General features: G+C 47.6%; 1 protein-coding gene across 1 annotated transcript in view; it reads right to left on the bottom strand.

Annotated features, from left to right (window-relative positions):
• Positions 1 to 18,755, bottom strand: part of grm7 (glutamate metabotropic receptor 7) — an 84,290-nt gene that overhangs the window by 38,808 nt on the left and 26,727 nt on the right. Inside the window, exons 3-4 of the mRNA XM_040204326.2 lie at positions 6,833 to 6,968; positions 6,484 to 6,638 (exon numbers count right to left, since the gene is read on the bottom strand). Of these exons, the coding sequence (XP_040060260.2) occupies positions 6,484 to 6,638; positions 6,833 to 6,968 (291 nt within the window). The remainder of the gene's footprint in view (positions 1 to 6,483; positions 6,639 to 6,832; positions 6,969 to 18,755) is intronic.

Genomic DNA, 18,755 nt, shown 5'->3' with positions numbered 1-18,755 from the left:
GATTTAAGATAAGTTATTATTAAAGTGCACGTGCTCTTAGATGATGGTGATATTACGTACGCTATGTTATGTTATGTTATGTATTGGAGCGCTGAGGGAAGGTTTCAGGTTGCAGACGTCATGAAGGAATGTAGCAGAGACCAACGTGGAGTAGACACGCAGGTAAACCGGTTCAAACGGTGTAAGATGTTCGGGGAGGTAGAAAGTGGGGCAGCGACAGCAGAGATGGAATGCGTCTCACGGGTACTTTGACTGACACGGTCCGTCTTTGATTTAATTTTGCAAATTGAGAAACGTTTCTTCTTCTTCTTCTGCATGAGAATAACAATCAATCAAGACCACACAGTTAATAACCGGCCTCCACCAAAGGGTTGGGATGTCACTTTTTTGCAAAAATACCAAAATATACATACATTTACATACACGTAAAAAAGTAACAAATAGCCTCATTTGTTAGAAACACTTGACAGTTCAGATATTTGGTCTATTTAACAAACACGGTCTCCTTAAAGACAGAGTAACATCCAGTGTTTCTTTACCGAGTGGTCATTTCCATGATGTCGAGCAGAGCAGGCAGGTAAAGGGTTAAAGCAGGAGGTCAAAACCATTGCAGTGATTTCCCCTCCTTAATTCATCGTACTGTAACAACCGTTAGAAGTGATATGCAATTAATCTCCACGCGTCGGCCCCGCGGCCGGTTCTCTCTCTCTGGAATGAATCGGACATTAAACCGTCTGACTGAAGGGCACATTGTTCCTTCGGCATCTTGTCGCAGCTTGAAAGAAAAACTAAATGAGAAACGTCGTTGTAATTAGAGTTATTACAGGAGCATTAGAGCAACAGAACGCCGAGCAGACTTCTCAAAAATTGGGGATTCAACAGTAATTGCACGGGGACGTCCCCTGAAGGGCCAAACCTGGTGTTTGAACTGAATCCATTCAAGAATCCGCCGATGAGTAAAATGACCACGTCTGGGTTTGTAGCAGAGTAACTATTACTGTACTATTCACTCATTCAGATTCATGTGTTACCTCGTTTTATTATTGCCTGTATTTTTTATTAATAATTAAATCTATTACTAATATAATATTATTTTTGGAATTTTGATTACATGGAAGATCATTGTCCTTATTTTATTACTCTATATCATTATTATAATTAGTAGAAGTACTTTTATTACAAATCATCATTATATAATTTTTTGTTCAAATTGTTATTATTGTGATATTATTATTTAATTAGAATTGAATGCATCCACCTGCTGGATTCATTAGGTCAGAATAAGACCGATCGTCTCTGATGTCCAATAATCAGCTGATACTTGTGTGCATTGATGGAATAAACGCTGCACACAAACACGTTAACGGCTTCCACTCGTGTCGGTGCTTCACATCCAGTCAGAAGAACGTGTTGTTGTTGTTTTCAGGGGGAATGTTTGACAGGAAGAGGCCGGGCGCGGTGACCCGGTGGGTCGATGCGGACACGTTCAGGGTCGCGTTCTGTCCGTTACGTTTTCACTTCACGTAGAGAGAAACTACAGACCTCCACACGGAGGAACTAAGGAACAAGGGAAAGAAAACCTTTGGAAAGTGGAAACTTAACAGCTACTGAGGATTAAAGGTGAAAAATGCTGTTCTGATAGTTTCAGCTTCCTTTTATTGGATGGACCTGAATGTCATTATGGAAACGATCATGAATAACAAACGACTGTCTGAGAGCGTGAAGCCGGGTACCAGGTAACATCCGAACCAGGGCCGGCCCACCTCCAGTCCAGAGGGAGGGGCCAACAAGGCCAAGAAGGTTCAAGCAGCCCTGACCTTCTTCCTGTCCCTCATCCTGACCTTCTGAGCTTCTGACACCTTCTTCCTGTCCCTCATCCTGACCTTCTGACACCTTCTTCCTGTCCCTCATCCTGACCTTCTGACACCTTCTTCCTGTCCCTCATCCTGACCTTCTGAGCTTCTGACACCTTCTTCCTGTCCCTCATCCTGATCTTCTGACACCTTCTTCCTGTCCCTCATCCTGATCTTCTGACACCTTCTTCCTGTCCCTCATCCTGACCTTCTGAGCTTCTGACACCTTCTTCCTGTCCCTCATCCTGATCTTCTGACACCTTCTTCCTGTCCCTCATCCTGATCTTCTGACACCTTCTTCCTGTCCCTCATCCTGACCTTCTGACACCTTCTTCCTGTCCCTCATCCTGACCTTCTGAGCTTCTGAGACCTTCTTCCTGTCCCTCATCCTGACCTTCTGACACCTTCTTCCTGTAAAAATCATGCAGCTAAAGCGTAATCCCTCATAGAGGGTTAAAATAAAAGCGGCGTGTCGATAGCGGTGGGAACATAATTTGGTTTTAACAAACTAGCTGAGGACAGATGTGACAAATGGATAATATAACAGATAAATGAATGAACTTCAGGCTTCCACCCACACAGTTAATGTCTGAGATTCATATTTTTGCATCAACCCCTCAATAACATTAAAAGATTCACTTTTTGAGTGTTGCAGTGTTTAAAATCCATTTTTCCCAAAATTAAATGTGTTTTATTCTGAACCTTCAGTCATCCGTCGAGTCTAAAAGCCACCAAACGGCCTCTCAGCCACTCAGGCGTCTGCATCCGGGTGTTGATGCAGAGTGCTGTTTGGGGGGGGGGGGGGGGGGGGGCGTTCACATCATAATGCATCTGACAGAAAATCTTTGCAAAGGGCCCATTTTGCTCATTGAAGGGTGTTGCTGTAATCATCAGTAAGCACCGGCTGGCCCCTGTACTCCTGGTGAGGGTGTGAGTGAGAGGCCGTCGAGGGCTTTTCAACTGAATGAGAGAGAAGGACTGGAGCGAAGAGTCGGTCCGGGGGGCCGGGGGGCCGGGGGTGGGCCACCGTATGTCGCGTTTTATGAGTAATGAATAGGCATTTTTTATCCCTTATTCAGCGATCTGCCCGCATCAAGCGAGCTGGCGCTTTGGCACCACTAAGGAGCCGGGGTCACGTGACCCCACCGGGACGCCGTTAAGGGCTCTCACAGCGGGTTCATCACCGGGCGCCTGACGACGCCTGCGAGTTCCTTCTGTATCGACTCTTTAAATGTAGCGCGGCTGGTTCTTTAGGGTCTATTTAGAGAAGCGTACGTTCCCCGGGCTGCATAATGAGCCTCCGGAGTGTGGGAGGTTCACGCGCTGTGTTCATGCTGTGTCGGGTGCTGCAGGGTTCCTGGTTCAGCTCCCCGGGGGGGCGAAGCGATGGGCGGAGGTGGGGGGGCTAAGAGGTGCGTTTGTCACAGCGAGAGCAGCTCTGCTGCTGCTGCTGCACTCGCTCCACAAAGTCTTTACAAATGTTCACAATCCAAACAAACGTGACGCACCGACTTCATTTCCTTTTCTGAGGAACGTTCTCCAATCCTAAACCAATCGGATCGCAGTATGACGGCACCAGTGACACTTTGTGACACATTGGGGCTTCTCTGTTTTATAAATGATGAGGGTTAAAGGTTGAGTTATTCTGAGAAAACCCCCAAGAATAAACGGCAAACACACTGGTAGGTTTATTGAGGAGCACAAAGAGAGACACGCCTCTAATTACCCACAGAGCCCCACAGGGACACATGGAGGCCCCCATAGGGCCCCCATAGGGCCCCATAGGGCCCCGCATGTTGTCCAGCTTGTTCTCTTTGGAGCTGTTTGGGGGATTTGCTCTGCTGATCGAATGAGACCTTTGAAGACTTTTCAAGGACTTTGGGAACCTTTGAACAACATATTTTATTAACTTTTATAAACCAGTAATCAGAGAGTTTGTCTGTGGAAGTTAATGGGCTCTAGTTTGTACACTTTCTATCTGATCTTCATGATCCTACATGTGAAAGTTTAAAGAGCGCAAAACCCCCTTTGAGTCGGACGGATCAAAGTCAACAAACCGCCTTCAGTCGACTCCGATTTATTCATCACGTCACTTCCTTCTCGAAGGAACCTCAGTAGTTCATTTAACCTCGACGATCGTCTCTTTCTAAACTACAGTCCAGCAAACAGACGAAGCTGGAGATTAGCTGTTGATGTGGAAGATGCTCACAGACCAGTGGAACATAGTCGTGATCATAAGGCATCATAAGGCGTAGAGCATCACTGCTGCAATAATAAACGTGTTTCATCGGTTAATGTTTGAGAGGCAGCCGGATCTCTTCATCTTCCGTTGGTTCATTCTGCGTCTCCTTTGTGGCAGCTGCGGGAGATTATTGCACGTAATTTAATCTTTTGACTGGATAAATAATATTTTTTCACTGCAATATCTTAGAGAAGAGAAAATGATTCTAAAGAAATGTCTAAATGTAATAATTTTAACCTCTTTTTTCCCGCCCTCGAGCCTGTAGGCGTCGCACGTCGCCTCTCTTAATGCGTGATGTGAAGAATTAGCATTTCCTCTGTGCTAACGCAGCCGCTTCCTGTTTGTCGGCGCTGATGTGCGCAGGAGGACATCCGTCTTGGCGGACACGGATCATGTTCTAAGCACACGGAGCAAGATTAAAGTCCACACGCTGCTATCTGTACCGTGCACATGCTCACGCTGAACCCACCAGCTTCCTCACAAAGACCGTGGAGGGGAGTGGGTGGAGACGGGGGGGGGACGTGGAGGCGTCTGCATCCATCCTCGCTAACCTCTCTGGTCCTCTTGACTGAAAACAGGGAGAGTGGACTTGACTTGATTTGACTTATAATGTAATAACTAATAATATATAAGACTCTGCTGGAGTTTTGGTACGCTGAAGAAAAAGCAGATTAGTGTGTTTAAAATGTCTATTATGAGACTGCGTTGCTTCTAATTTGATGTCACGGTGAGGTGGTGCGAGAGCGTAACGCGCTTAACTCTTTATTCTCGGGGAAACGGTGACGCAGTGAACGATTTATTTACGTCTGTTTTCATCCTACAGCAGCCTGATAACAGAGAGACGCTGGTGCATCAGAAGCTCTCAGCTGGAGGCCGACGAGGAGAGTTCAGCCTTCCTCCGTCCTCCTCCTCATCTCGCCTCCTCCCCGTTGATGGACGCTCTCTTTTCTTCCCTCAGTTCGCCCGCTTGATTTCTTATCCTCAGACTTCCATCCTCCAATTTCCCATCTCCGCCGCGTTCGGGCAGGCGGCTGGGATTCGCCTTCGGGTGACAAACACGAGTCGTCCGTACCTCCAGAGGTGTGACGCGGCGATGGGAGGGAACGCGTGACCTGTGACCCGTGTGTGACATCGCCCTGACGACCAGCGCAGAAGAAGCTGAGGAGCCTGCAGGGATCATCCGCCCGCTGCAGGCTCTTGTATCCACGTTACAGGCTGACAGCCGGTCGCTTGTCGGCTGTGATATCGGGACGTGTCAGAGCTTAGCGTACAAGGTGTAGCGCATGCTAAGATGTAGCAGGATCTACCATAAAGATGATGAGAGAGAATCTTTATTCTCTTTGTCACAGTCGGATGTGTCGAAACCGATTGCACTGGAACAAAAAAGGCCTTTAGTGAATGGAATTTCTGAGGAACACAGGGATATATTTATTTATTATTATGATGCTTTGATGGTCAAAACTAACTTCCTTTAATAATGTCTTAGATGTCGACTGCTACATCAGTGCACTGATCCTGTATCGCGTTCTCACATGAAAACGGATCATTAACAGGAATCAGGAGCAGCCACACGTGTCACTTGCCTCCGTGATCAGTGCGATCGGTGCTGATCACGTGCAAACAGTGACACACACCTCCAGTGAAACAGTGTATTTGTCTCCCTGAGCTTCACGAGGAGTTAGCGGGTGTGAATATGGCTTTGGGAGAAATTATCATCACTCTCAAATGTCTGAAGACGGAAAATTATTTTAGAGAAATAACTTTTACAACCTGCGCCTTTGGCCCTAAAGTAAAGGCAATGAAAAGAAATGTGCTGCAAGATAAGAAAAGGTCGTAGTGTCAGAATCCAGTTCTAATTAAGACGTCATGACGTGGGGCATGTTGACACATTCGACTCGGTTTAATCTAATTATCACAAAATCCGCTCATATTCCAGCACAGCCAGCTTGCTCAGAGAGGGGCAGAGATCAGCAGCCTCCACCCCCCCATTATACCCGAGTTACCCCGACCGACCCAGTGATCTCTACCATCGTCGCCATGGCAAGAGAAATGGCCCTTTCCTTAAATGGTTTGTCCAATCCGAGGGGGCAGAAGGGATCACGCAGCCATCAGCCATCAGCCTGTGGGTGTGAGAGGAGCCGGTACAAGGATTTGCCCCCCCACCCGTTCACAGTCTCTATGCTAACTGGCTGTGGCTCATGAGAGTGGTTTCAAACAGGGAACCACATTGACCGAAGCTAAAGGCTCTGATGAGCACCGAGGAGGGAGGGGTGGAGTAAAAAAGCAATGGATCTAATAATGACGTATGAAATATGATCGTCAAAGACGTCGCGGGAGGTGAGGTGTGAATGTTCCACACGGCGACCGGCCGGCCGGCCGGAGACTGACCGCTGATGGTGGCTCTCTTGGGCAGGATGGTGACGGCTCCCACGGCGGCGTCCTCCAGCTGGTGGATGGGGCTGTTCTTGGCCCCCCAGCTGTCGGAGCCGATCCACAGGAAGTGACCGATCTGGTCGGCCCGCTTACTGGCGTTCAGGATCCCCCTGGATCCAAACACAAGCACACGGTCACCGGGCGATCGAAGGGGTTCCACTGACCCCTTGTTATTAATAGTAACACCACATGTCCCGGTAAGACACCAGGCAGATGTTCTCTGCTGTTAAAGTAAACAGTTTAATCAACCTGTACCCCTCTGGTTCTACCAGTGTTTAGTATTATTATCATGGTTGTTATTTACCGGATGTCCTCGTCGGAGGCGAACAGGATCACCGCCCTGGCGTACCGAGTGTCCAGCAGCAGACGGATGATTTTGTCGAAGTTGGAGGCTTTGTGGTCGTGGGGGATCTTCAGCGACTGAGCGATGCAGATTCCACCTGAGGAGACACGGAACCAAAACAGATTAAACGCGCCTCCTGATGCAACACTGTCACGACCCAAGAAGAGGAAGTCAAGGTTTCTTGGCTAAGGGGTCCGTGGAGAAACCTTCCCAGGGTCCTGTTTGCCCCACAGACAGAGTATTCTAGGTGGAACGCAGATTGTGCTAAAACCCCTTCAGTCTGAGTTCTTGATGGAACCTTCTGAAAGGTCTCCAGGGCTACCTACATGAAAGGTTCCACCGGCAACCAAAACAAGTTCTCCTGTTGGAGCCAGAGAACCCAACAAGCGCTTGAACTGGAAGTTCTGTTCCATTAAGAGTCAAACAGACACAGTAAGGGATGCTTTAGGGCGGGGCTACCACTGATTGACAGGTCTGTGCCTCTGCCACGGTCCTATACAGAGTATTGACGTCACTCCTCAGCATTCCATGAAATCACTAATATGATGTTGTCAACAAGGAACAAAGCTTTTGTCTAATTGTTAAAGCTCCTACAGACTTTTCAAATGACAACACATCCAAAGAGCTTTCAGAGAAGTGCTGAAGAAAAGCAATATTGACCTCACAGTCTTTTCCTCTTCCTGTTTGGTCTGTGAACGCCTGCTTAGGCCTGTTCTGACTTCCTCGTATCATCGGCCGTTTGGGGAAATGAGAGTAAAGAGGATCACGGGCCTGGTGGACGAATGGAGCCTCGGACGCTCCTCTCCACAGGAGGGCTGTTCATCTCGTGACCCCTTCACCTCTGCTGCAGCGCTCTCGTCTTCCATCAATAACGAACATGTTCCGGCCGATTGCATTGAAGCAGCCAGAGGGATTCCTCAGAAGATAATGCAACGTTCACGTGTTTCATTACTCGCTCCGATCAGCAGATCAACGCTTGTCTTTTCTCTTTCACGTTTTCTTCGGTTCTGTCTGTTCTTCTCTTGTAGTACATCATCATTTTCCTCAATGGAAGCACATTTAGCCTTTTTACTATTGTGTTTTCTTCCCTCTTTCCTTTCTTCCAGATGTTCTTCACTCCCTTCTTTTCATTCTTTCTCTTCTCCTTTTAATTCTATTTTTCTCCTTTCGTCTCTTCCCTCCTTCCTCGACAAAAACGTACAACCTTTGTGCATCCGGCGGTGAAGTTAAAGACAAACATCAAGTTGACGGAGAACCCGGCGGCTGGTGCTCCACCCAACACGCATTATGCTCTTTTAAACGGACAGAGTGAAGGCGTACAGTGAGTTGTGGGTCGGACGGGTCAAAGGAAAGCTGAATCGTCACTTCCTCCGTGGGGTCCGGCAGCAGCCATGATGCTTCTAATCACTGATTGAATCTCTAGTTGCTTCTGGGAGTAAAAAAGACCATCCAGCCCTGAAAGGAAAGAGGGCTGAGTGGTTGGTTTTGGCTGCATGCGGACCGAGGACACACAGGACAGACGTGCGTTTTATGTCGCTGTGACTCCTCATCTCAAATTCAATTGAAAAGCTGAAGCGTCCTACATCAAATGTGTGTACCAGGAAAGGGGATCTATCTTTTTACCAATGAATAAAACATCATGCATCGGGTGAAAAACCACGGTGATCCTCCCGCGTCTCATATTCGCATGAATATATGAAACTTCACGTAATCATATTTAATAATGGGATTATTGAGATAATTAAAAGCTTTTCTGAATTGTTTCTGAACTAAACAATCACAATTTAAGAGTGTTGTATCTCATATCGTCTGTGTGAATCGGCGTCCCGGCTGGAGGGGCTTCACAAGAGTCCTGACAAGAGACGCGTGACAAAGGAAAAGGTTGCGTTCACGTACTGATCATATAGGGATCAAGTCCGTTACCCTGAGAAAGAACATTATCACTCAACTACTGACAGTCGCAGATAGAAAGAGTTTTTAAGAGTTTCAAACACACAGTTAACATTGTGAATTGACTGTAAATGTAGCAAAAAGACCCAAAAAGCAACAAAATTCATCCATCAAATGTGATGAGAGCAGCTATTGACTGTTATCTCTTTATACGTGAAGAGCGTGAGGAACCCATTGGACACCGTCGTGTCACTCAATCAGAAAGGAGGGAGAAGCCCCGCCCACCATCGCTCATTGGCTGTATGCCGTTCATCCATCAACCCTTTCCCATCATGAAAAGTCCAGATGTGATACTCGTGACTCTCTATGACCCATCGAGACCATCAGCGAGAAGATCGCTTTTTGATATATTTATTCGTATCGTCCTCAGACTCCAAAAGCTTCCTGACCTGCTGTGCAGCAGGAAGATGACATGAAGTCATCAAAAACATTGGTGACGGATTAAAAGAAGTTTAAAAGAGGTTATTGATCTCACTCCTCATGACAAAGCCTGATGTAGGATTCCCCTAAAAGGCCCCGAGGAGGACTTCAAACCATCGATCAGGCTCAATGGGAGACCGCCGCACATCACGGGTACGAAACGAGCGCCCGACCCGGCGGAGAAAAAGGCTTCTCAGCCCCAAAATCAATGACAACAACAACCGGCCTCCTGTGCGAATTCCAGCCGCGCCGAGCAGAACCGAGCGGGATCAGTCGGGTCGGGAGGAGATGAAGGTGAAGAGGAGCAGCTCTGGCTCTGCGGGTGGAAGCAACGACCACATCGCGGTTAAATGTCTCCGCTCTGAGAGACGGTAAACGCACAGAACCACGAGGACCGTTTGTCCATTCGACCCGATCGTTCTCGCTGGCTGATTGGAGCGTTCGCGGGATTCGTCCACGCAGACGCCACCTTCTGTGACCTACAGGACTCATGAAGACGAGGACTGATGGCCTCACGCACCAACCACCGACTTCCGCTCGCACGTTCTTTAGCATACATTTATACAAATTCATATTTCATATCAAAAGGCGACACTTTGTAATTTAAGTTTTTAGGAGCTTCCAGACGGAGTCGAGATTTGATATCAGCTGTGAAAATTGATTTCAGATGAGATTATTGTTTCGGCCCCCGACACGGAACAAGTGAAGTGTTCTCATTTTGAAAAGCTGCGGAAACACGCGGAGGCATTATGCATATTTTACAGTGTTTGATAAAATCAGTAATAAATGCTTTGCTTGCGGCAGGAATCAGAAAGACGGGACGAGGCGCTTTCATCATCAGAGCCACTTTGCAGCCGGGGCCATCAGCAGAATATCAAAGCTCTGCATTTGTATTCACACCGACAGGGCAGAGGGGGGGGGGGGGGGATAACGGACCGACTGGCCTTGTTAGCGATACACAGCCGATAGCGACGGTCAACTCGGGGTCAGATGTGTTTGCATACTTCACAGCGTGTGGACGCGCGGCTCACATTCCCTGGTTTACGCACACGGAAGGTGGGAAATACGATCACGTGGATTCCTCTCGATCCGAGCCGATCAGGGATCACCGGCGCTGCCGACTCGTCCTCCCCCAGCGTGATCCCCAAAACCTGTTCGTAAAAATGTGTACGAAAATCTTGAACATACAAATTGGTAACAACACATAGGAGCTGGCGGCGGTTAACCACGCCCCTTGAGTGAACAACATGGCGGACCATGTTGGATTCCTGAGTGAACGTCTCTCCGCCATGTTGGATGTTTTGAGGGGGTCAGGGTTAGTTTTCCATTCTTACAAGTTAACACGGATTTCTCGTTAAAAACCCAATCATAACACGTTTATTTTACTTCAGGAAGTGTGTGACAGAGACAGAGACAATCGGGAGGTGAAGATCAAGGCTCACAGCAGACCACCAGCCCCCCCGACGTGCCACGTCATGTATGTATGGATCATCACGTGGCCTCAGGACAGACGTAATAATGAAAGATATGCTGATAATAATAATAATGATGATCCACTTGATACTCTGGGACCATTAATATCAAGAATGAGGCACCGAAGAATTTAAAAAAGCAAGAACATCCTATTTTTTGAATGATTAAAACACGCGCGTTGTGTCTTTTATGCTCATTATCCCTCCTGTCTTTGCTCTTTTCTTCTCCCCCGTTTTCATCTATTTGTCCTGTTCATTGTCTACCGGCTCATTAAACCACGAGCATGAGCAGCATTAACGCCGGACCACCGGAGTGAAGAAACCTACTGAGGAAAGACCATTGGACTTGCTTTTAAAGGGGGGGGGGGGTACAGCAGCGGAGCCGCTGACGAAGCCGGACTCAAACAGCTCAAACGTCACAGCGTGTTTTTCGGTGCGGTTGTGCGATCAAAGAGCTTCTCGCTGGGTTCAGTCCCTCGGGACCACCCGGTGGAATCCCACCCGGCCCCAAACAAAGGGAGGAGCCTGCTGCTGCTCACAGGACACATGACCCTTTTCCTTACTTATCAATTCCGGGACATTTCTGCCCCCCCCGGGCTGAGAGAGGCCTACAGGGGTCCGTCCTCACAGGCCTAAAGACCTCGTCCCACTAAGTCCTGTTGTCCATTTGACAGTTTGCACAGAATATAAATCGAAATCTAGAATAGACGAAACAAACATGGTGACTCCCCCCCCCTCCCTCGTTCCTTTATTGCTTTCTCTCGCGGCTTCAGGTGACGAGTGGGGAGAAATAAACAGCTCCGGGGTCCGGCAGCCAAAACAACCCCCCCCCACCCCCCCATCCCCCCGTAAACCCATCGACTCCAGGGAGCTCATCAATTGACACTGAATGTTCTGTAATAAATGCCAGAGAGAAGAATGAGCCCCCTGAACTAAAGTCTCACACACACACACACACACACACACACACACACACACACACACACACACCAGCTGTGACTCCTAATGGGGGGGTTTAAATACATTTGAAAACACCTGCACCAACACAAACAAGTGGAAAACATGTCGGCTATTCAGAGAAACACACACACACACATGTGCCCCCCCCCCCCCCATACATCCATCTCTAAATCTCGAGGAGCTGCCCGACAGCCTCATTATTTCCGGAGCCGCTCTTCTCCCAGCGGGGGGGCGGAGCCCGCCACGTTTGAAGGAGGGGGGGTTGAGGGACTCGGGGGGGGGGATCGCGCAGCAGGATGTTGCACATGTGAAGGAATGTTTAAGATGGATCTCCACGGTAACCGCCTTTGAATGCGTGTCACAACTCCCGTGTTCCTGGATGTGTGCAGATCGCGCGCGTGTCGAGCACCAAATAAAAGGCCTTTTTAATTATTTTGTAGGATTCCGCAGTAAAAGGAATCAGTCAGAAATACTTGTACTAATACTAGTTGTAAAGACAAGCCGTGTTCTCTGTGCGTAAGCAGTCTACGTTCATAATGATATAGACTTTAAACATTTAGCTGCTGGTGGAGCTGATGGTGCTCTCATTGGAAAAGAGTCGTCTACACCCAACGTGTCATCCAACACATTGAATTAATCACTGATATTAGTATTGTTATTCCGATTCCTCATAAATGCCCAAGTTATTAATTCAATAATCAATCAGCTGCAGAGCTGTTTTAGTTTTTTCCTGTTTCTCGGTGTCAGAGGTCAAGTGGAGAAGCTTCAGTACATATCACTCATTTTACACACTTATCTCTGGTACGACCAGTTACGTGACAATATGCAAATGAGGCCTAATCTTATTAAATGTTTGCTAATTGATGTGCATTCTATGACAATGTATGTGAATTGATTTAAAGCAAAGAAATTGATCAGGAGGTAACAGAATGATTTTTGGGATATTGATGATATTTTCTCACACGGCTGTTGGCGTTTTGTTGGGAGGATCTGAGGATTGAGCCGGAGGTCTAAACCGTTTTATGGCCACTCGGTCTCTTCTGGAATGAGATTTGTTCTCATGTTGGTCATAAATTGTCACGTTGGGATGCCATTTTCATTCATGGCCACATTTGTTTCTTTTCATGCATATTGTAGATTTCCAAACATTGGAACGTCTCCAGATGATCCTAATTCATCCGATTCAGGTCCTTCAGCAGGTCTGCAGCGTGGATGCATGTGTAGGAGGGTCGTGTTAGATGGACTGCGGCGTAATCACGCTAGATTATGAGCTCGCGGCACCGTGAACTCCCCGCGGCTTAACGCATCTTCTACCCCCCCAGGATTGACGGGGAGCTGGAGGAGTGCAGATGCCCCGGGGTCGTGGCATGTTTCTGTGGATCCTGCAGGAGACCTGGAGGCCCTTCTGATCGTGGCGTACCGACTGCAGAAAGCAGCTGCATGGCGAAGCAGATGTGCTGCAGATGTGCGGCATGCTGATGCATTGTGGGCCACAATGCATCTTCTGAGGCATTGTGGGCCACAATAACCAAACTAGTGTCTCCTGGTCGTCTTTTTGACGTGTCCCGTCAAAAAGACTTTTCTGGAGGATTTACAAGTACTATTTTTAATTCTAGACCAGTTTCTCGCTGATATGTTATTAATGATCACAGCTGATTATGAATAATACCAGTGAATATAAACGTGACTCAACTGGCAGCTTTTCTCTCTCTCCGCCTTTAAAGATAACCAACCAAGCTTTAATCATCACATTTAATGTGCATGAACGCGCACGCTTTACCGTTGTGAATTGCCTGGACACACCGGGACAGAAAGAGTCTTCTCAAATCACTCGGTTCTTAAAGGGCTTTGAAAGCATTCAGCGACTTATTGCTGAACCAACGTTAGCAGCTAGCATGCTAGCCGGCCGGGCCACCACTGATGACCCCACTCCTCCCTTCACCGGCCACTCACGTACCGGGCTGTGAATGGATCGGGTCCAGTCTACATCCAGAAAACCATTTCATTCAGTAAAGGTGAACTTTAGATGTAAGATGATGTTCTCCAGGAACCGTGGACCACAGAGGTGGTGATGGAGAACTTCCTCACTGTGTCTCCCTCCCTAAATCTCAAAATAAAGGCAGCATTTCCTCGTTACATTCGGTTACTGTACGTCTGCTGTTTGAAAGAGGGGATCTATTCCAATATTGTGCACTCTCCGGAAAAGAAATCGCATCCTCTTTCATTCCAGCTGAAATTGGCCCCTGGCTGCAGTTGTATCGCTGAAGGCTTCATATCGTGTAGTTGGGATCTTGCCTGTGGCAGACACAGTTTAGGGAAATTATGGGTGTATTTCATACATGCGACTGGAAAGGTTTGCTGAAATTGCTGCAGAGTGATTCAGGCTCTGCCGTCTCACAATAAGCGGCATTCACACGGACCCACAGGAGACCAGGGCCGACATATAAAAACACATCGTACAGTAGATTCTGCAGTCGAGCTGCAGGCGCGCAGAGAGGTGCAGAAAGAAGCATTAGACTACAAGGGAAATCTGGTCGGATTATATCAAATGTTCATTAAATAGTTGTGCTTGGTGTTGTTTACTATTACTAAGTTAGTGATTATGTCGGATGTCCAAGAGTCCGACTCCAATATGTAAAAACCACTGGAGCTGTAATCACTGTACAGACACAGTGTGTTGCTGTCAGAGGAGCCACAGAACACTCAGTGCCGTTTAGTACAATATAATTACAAGCTGACTAAAACTATCCCACAGAGACACAACTACAAAAAGACCCAAAACTATAAATACAATCACAATGTCCACAGAGAGACTCACAACTACGAGGTACAACAACCACAGCGATGCATTAATAACCCCTAAAGAACCCAAGCAACAACAAACAAAGGGCACCAAGGTAGTGAATGATATTTCTCCAAAACTCAAATGTCAAACCAATAGATGCATTCTACCCCCCCGCCACACACACACACACACACACACACACACACACACACACACACACACACACACACACAGCGGCGCCCTGGTTCCCACCTAAAGGAAGCACTGACATATTCTTCTGTGGATTATCTCTTCTGCAGGTTGGAAATAGACCTTCTGGTTGACTAAGAGCTCGTGTTTGAATGAACATCACGGCTTCATGAGGACGACGAGCAGGTCTGGAATCTTACTCTCTATTCCAGCTCGGCTCGATTACCAATCGTTTCATTAAAGGGCAGAAAAGTCCTTTAAATGAGAGAGAAGTATTGATTCTTGGGTTTCTTCACCCCCTCAACAATCACACACAGATGAGAGTAGAAGTGGGGGGGGGGCTGTCACAACCCACCCGTGGTCCAGAACCCTTCAACACGCAGGAGTCCGACCCGCCGTACAGGGTAAAGTGCACATGGGGGGGACCAACAGGAGGAAGCGTGTTTACCGCCTCACACAGCGGGGGGGGGGGGGGGTCGTTTGATTGAGTGCAGTCGGATGATAATGTGAATCTCACATTTATCCCCGAAGCGAAGGCGCCAGATACGTCTGAGCTACAGTCACCGTCACGCAATGACACTTTATATAAAAGGGTTACACGTGTGCTGTGACAAGGCTGCACGCTGTGAATGATGCCCATATAGATATAGATATATATATAGATATATATGTATATATAGAGAGGTATATATGCGCACACATCTGCACAATAAGAAAGCATAAGAAATGATTTCATTCAGGTCTTATGTTGTGTGATACAAAGAGTGTTTTTGATTTATTCGTCTGCCACGACGGCGGATTTAAACAGTCCAACAGAATCTACAGTAAATGAATGTTGTGATCTGGAGGCTTCAGATGATAAAGTATTAAGGATCCGGTATTTGTCATTTATCACTTGACGTGAGTTTGTCACCATGACAGCGCTGAATAATCTGAGAGGTGACAAACACAAACACTTTTGGTCTTTTTTTCTTTCTGTATTTTGCCCCAAATGTTTTATAAAGAACAGGAAGTTCAATGTTGGATGATTTTAGTATCTAATGGACGGCTTCAGTGAGCAATTCACTTTCTCCCAAATACCAAGACTCAAATCTGCTTTGAAATTCCTGAAAAAAAACTTCAGAAGTCGCCTGAGAATTTTCACTCCAGAAATCCACTGGCAGCCGTCAGGGGGATTTCAAACAGGAAATGCCAACACGTGATACTTTTTATATTTGAGTCTCAATATGTGTGAATTTGTTTGGATTTGGAAAGTTTTAATGTTCCTTTTCTGTCAAGCGAGCATAAGACCTTTTCTATCTAATAGCTTTATCAATTGATGCCTGACTATTTCCAAAAGGTCAACCAGCACACGGAGGCCATGAAGAAGAACACAATGGAGGAGAAGCGTGAACCAGGACCTGGCCTATACGTCTTTGAGTTGCCGGTCCAATTAGACGTGTGCTCGTGGTGGTTCATGTGGAACGGAGATCCGGAGTCTAGCGAGAGGACAGTGAAATGGGAGCGAGCCCCGGGGGGGCAGTTTGACGGCGGAAATGAAGCCCTCAGCCTCAAACTACACTCAAACTTCATTTCCAGCAGAGACATTTTCCACTCGAAGGACACTGACCTCTCGGCCATTTTCCCCCGAAAACAAATCCATTCATTTACGGAGGTGGCTCTGATCAAAGCAGCTCACACTGAGTCGTGCATAGAAGTAGGAGGCTGGGTGTGTGTGTGTGTGTGTGTGTGTCAGGTTGATGGATCGGCTAATATGTGGCGTTGTGCCTACATGGTGATTGTGGCATACGGGCTGATGAATGAGGTCATCCGCAGCGGGTGCACGCTGCTGTCTGACGGCGCTTTGGGAGTCGCCAACTTTCAAAGGGGAGGAAACTAAATCGAGATACAAAGCAGGACTCCAGACAAAGATGTATGAAATATCCCAGGATTACACTACATGCACTTCTGTGGCGACGGCGGCCCTGAAGCTAACCAGCGCTAACACGGCATTCTGAATGTCTCCCAGCAGCTATGAGGACTTAGTTGTGTAGGAAAGCGTTTGCCACACGCTGCAGAATGTAACCGACTGAGCTGACTGTGTCCTGCAGGCTTCGGCCTGGAGACACAGAGAACTTCTCCTTCGCTCCGGCTCACCAGCGTCCAAGCCAACAGACGCTGTGGCACAAACCGAGCGTACGACCCCTCAGCGAGGGTTTGACATGAGACGACGATCCTCCGGTTTGAGACAAACACACCTTAACCACAGCGGCGTCCCATCGGCACACCACCAGACCCAGAGCGTCACCGCCTGGCGTCTGGAGAAGGATGCTGGGGAGACGTTCAGCCTCCGACAGCTGATTCCCAACCGTGTAATCGTCATGTATGTAAAACTACTTCTACATCAAGATGCATACTTTGCCTTCTCGGAGAGTTTTCAAAGGTACTCGTTTGTGCGACTGGTGAGACGCCTCCGAAGTACAAATGCTGCGATGAAGAGGATCTTCATTAGCTGATGTTCCACTGCTCATTTGGAGGAACTCTGCGTGCTGCAGAGAGCAGTTCAGTCAGTGCGAAGCATCTCCACGCTCCAATCAGCAGCAACTTCCTACATGAAAGCGGAACTTCTTCAAACACTTGGGCTGGATTCCAACACGAGAATCAAAAGCGTTGAAGCTTTTGATGGTAAAGTAATGAGATGAAACTGTGTGCTGCTCAGCTTCTTGGTCTCCATTGTTCACCGAGAGGAGTCAGGCGACGTCGTTCTCCCAACGTGGGTCGCCTGAGGTGGTCGGGCAGCGCTGCATCTCGTTCCAGGCATCCATCTCAGCGCACACTCTACTCCTCTATTTAATCACACCGGACCTTTGCTTCTAGAAATGTTCTCTAACTGGACCTCTCCACATTTTATTTGAAGACTGCTCGAAGCTGACCTCTCGTTCAGAACGCTCGTTTCCAAATGACGCGCAATGTTTAATGAGAGGGTAAATCAGGAGAGTCGCGTTCCCATAGTCGTCTACGGGGCCAGAGGAGTCGCCCTCTAGTGGCCACTACCCATAATGCAGCTTTGAGGGACACTTTTCAGACCTGGAAGTTTGCGTTTTGCTCCTCTGTGACATCACAGGAGGAACAGGAGTCGATGTTGAAGTCGTGTTGGTTTTTAGATCTGAGTCTCCGTTTCATATTCACTCATTTTCTGTGGAAAGAACTCCAACAACACAAAAGGGGTTTAATGTACCTTCAGCGTCACATTTCTTCTGCATGAAGAGAAAGTATTTTAGTAAGCGTCTGCGTGTCCCCACACGCTGCAGCCTCTTGCGAGACGTCTGATTTCACATGGAATGAGAACCAAGCAGTAGCTGCAGGTAGTTCTTTGGTTCTTCACATCCCACAGAGTGCTCCACATAACAAACAGCTCGGAGACTTCCCCCCCCCCTCCAGCTATCTGCTGCCAATACGCCGCTCGGATGGTATTAAGAGGCCCAGTTATCCAGTCAGCACTCTCAGCCTCCGAAGGAATGAAAAACAAACGTCTCACAGCGTTTTCTCCCTCACAATCCTGCTGATTCAGAGATAATGGGGCGGCTTTCTGGAAAGGGTCCGTGTCCGAGAAGCGGCAGGATAATGAAGCCCGATGGGGATCCCCCACCGGGGCGCGGCCCCTTCCGCTGAACTTCCGCTTCGCATTCGCGCAAAGGCGTCACAGAGTTTGTAAATGCTCCGCTCTCCATGTCCAGCTCTGATCGGACACGTCCAGCGTCACGGATTTAATGAACGATGGAGGATTTATTTGGCCAAGAAATCTCATTCATGTTTAATGGAAGTTGTGGCCGAGCCTCCGAGTACCTGCTGACATGGAGCGACGCGTCCTTCCAACAGAACATCCGTGCCGATGAAATGTTCTCAAGCTTCAGCCTCCACATAAAACCCCCGAGCGATCAAAGCGCCGACCCGTCAACATTTACAGCAGGGAGAAACAGAACGTATGTGCCGCCTGTACGTTTTATACTACAGTATAAAAAGTTAGCCTTGAAACTAGAACACATCTCTGATAGCTTATATTCTTTTATCTGTATTTTTATAGCATGTATCAAGATATTCTATCAAAATAAAAGACGATTTTGAAAAT

This window comes from Gasterosteus aculeatus, chromosome 17 (assembly GCF_964276395.1).
Source record: "Gasterosteus aculeatus chromosome 17, fGasAcu3.hap1.1, whole genome shotgun sequence".
In the NCBI taxonomy this organism is placed as follows: Eukaryota; Metazoa; Chordata; class Actinopteri; order Perciformes; family Gasterosteidae; genus Gasterosteus; species Gasterosteus aculeatus.
Note: the sequence above shows the minus strand (reverse complement) of the source record. Positions and strands in the feature narration are given on the sequence as shown.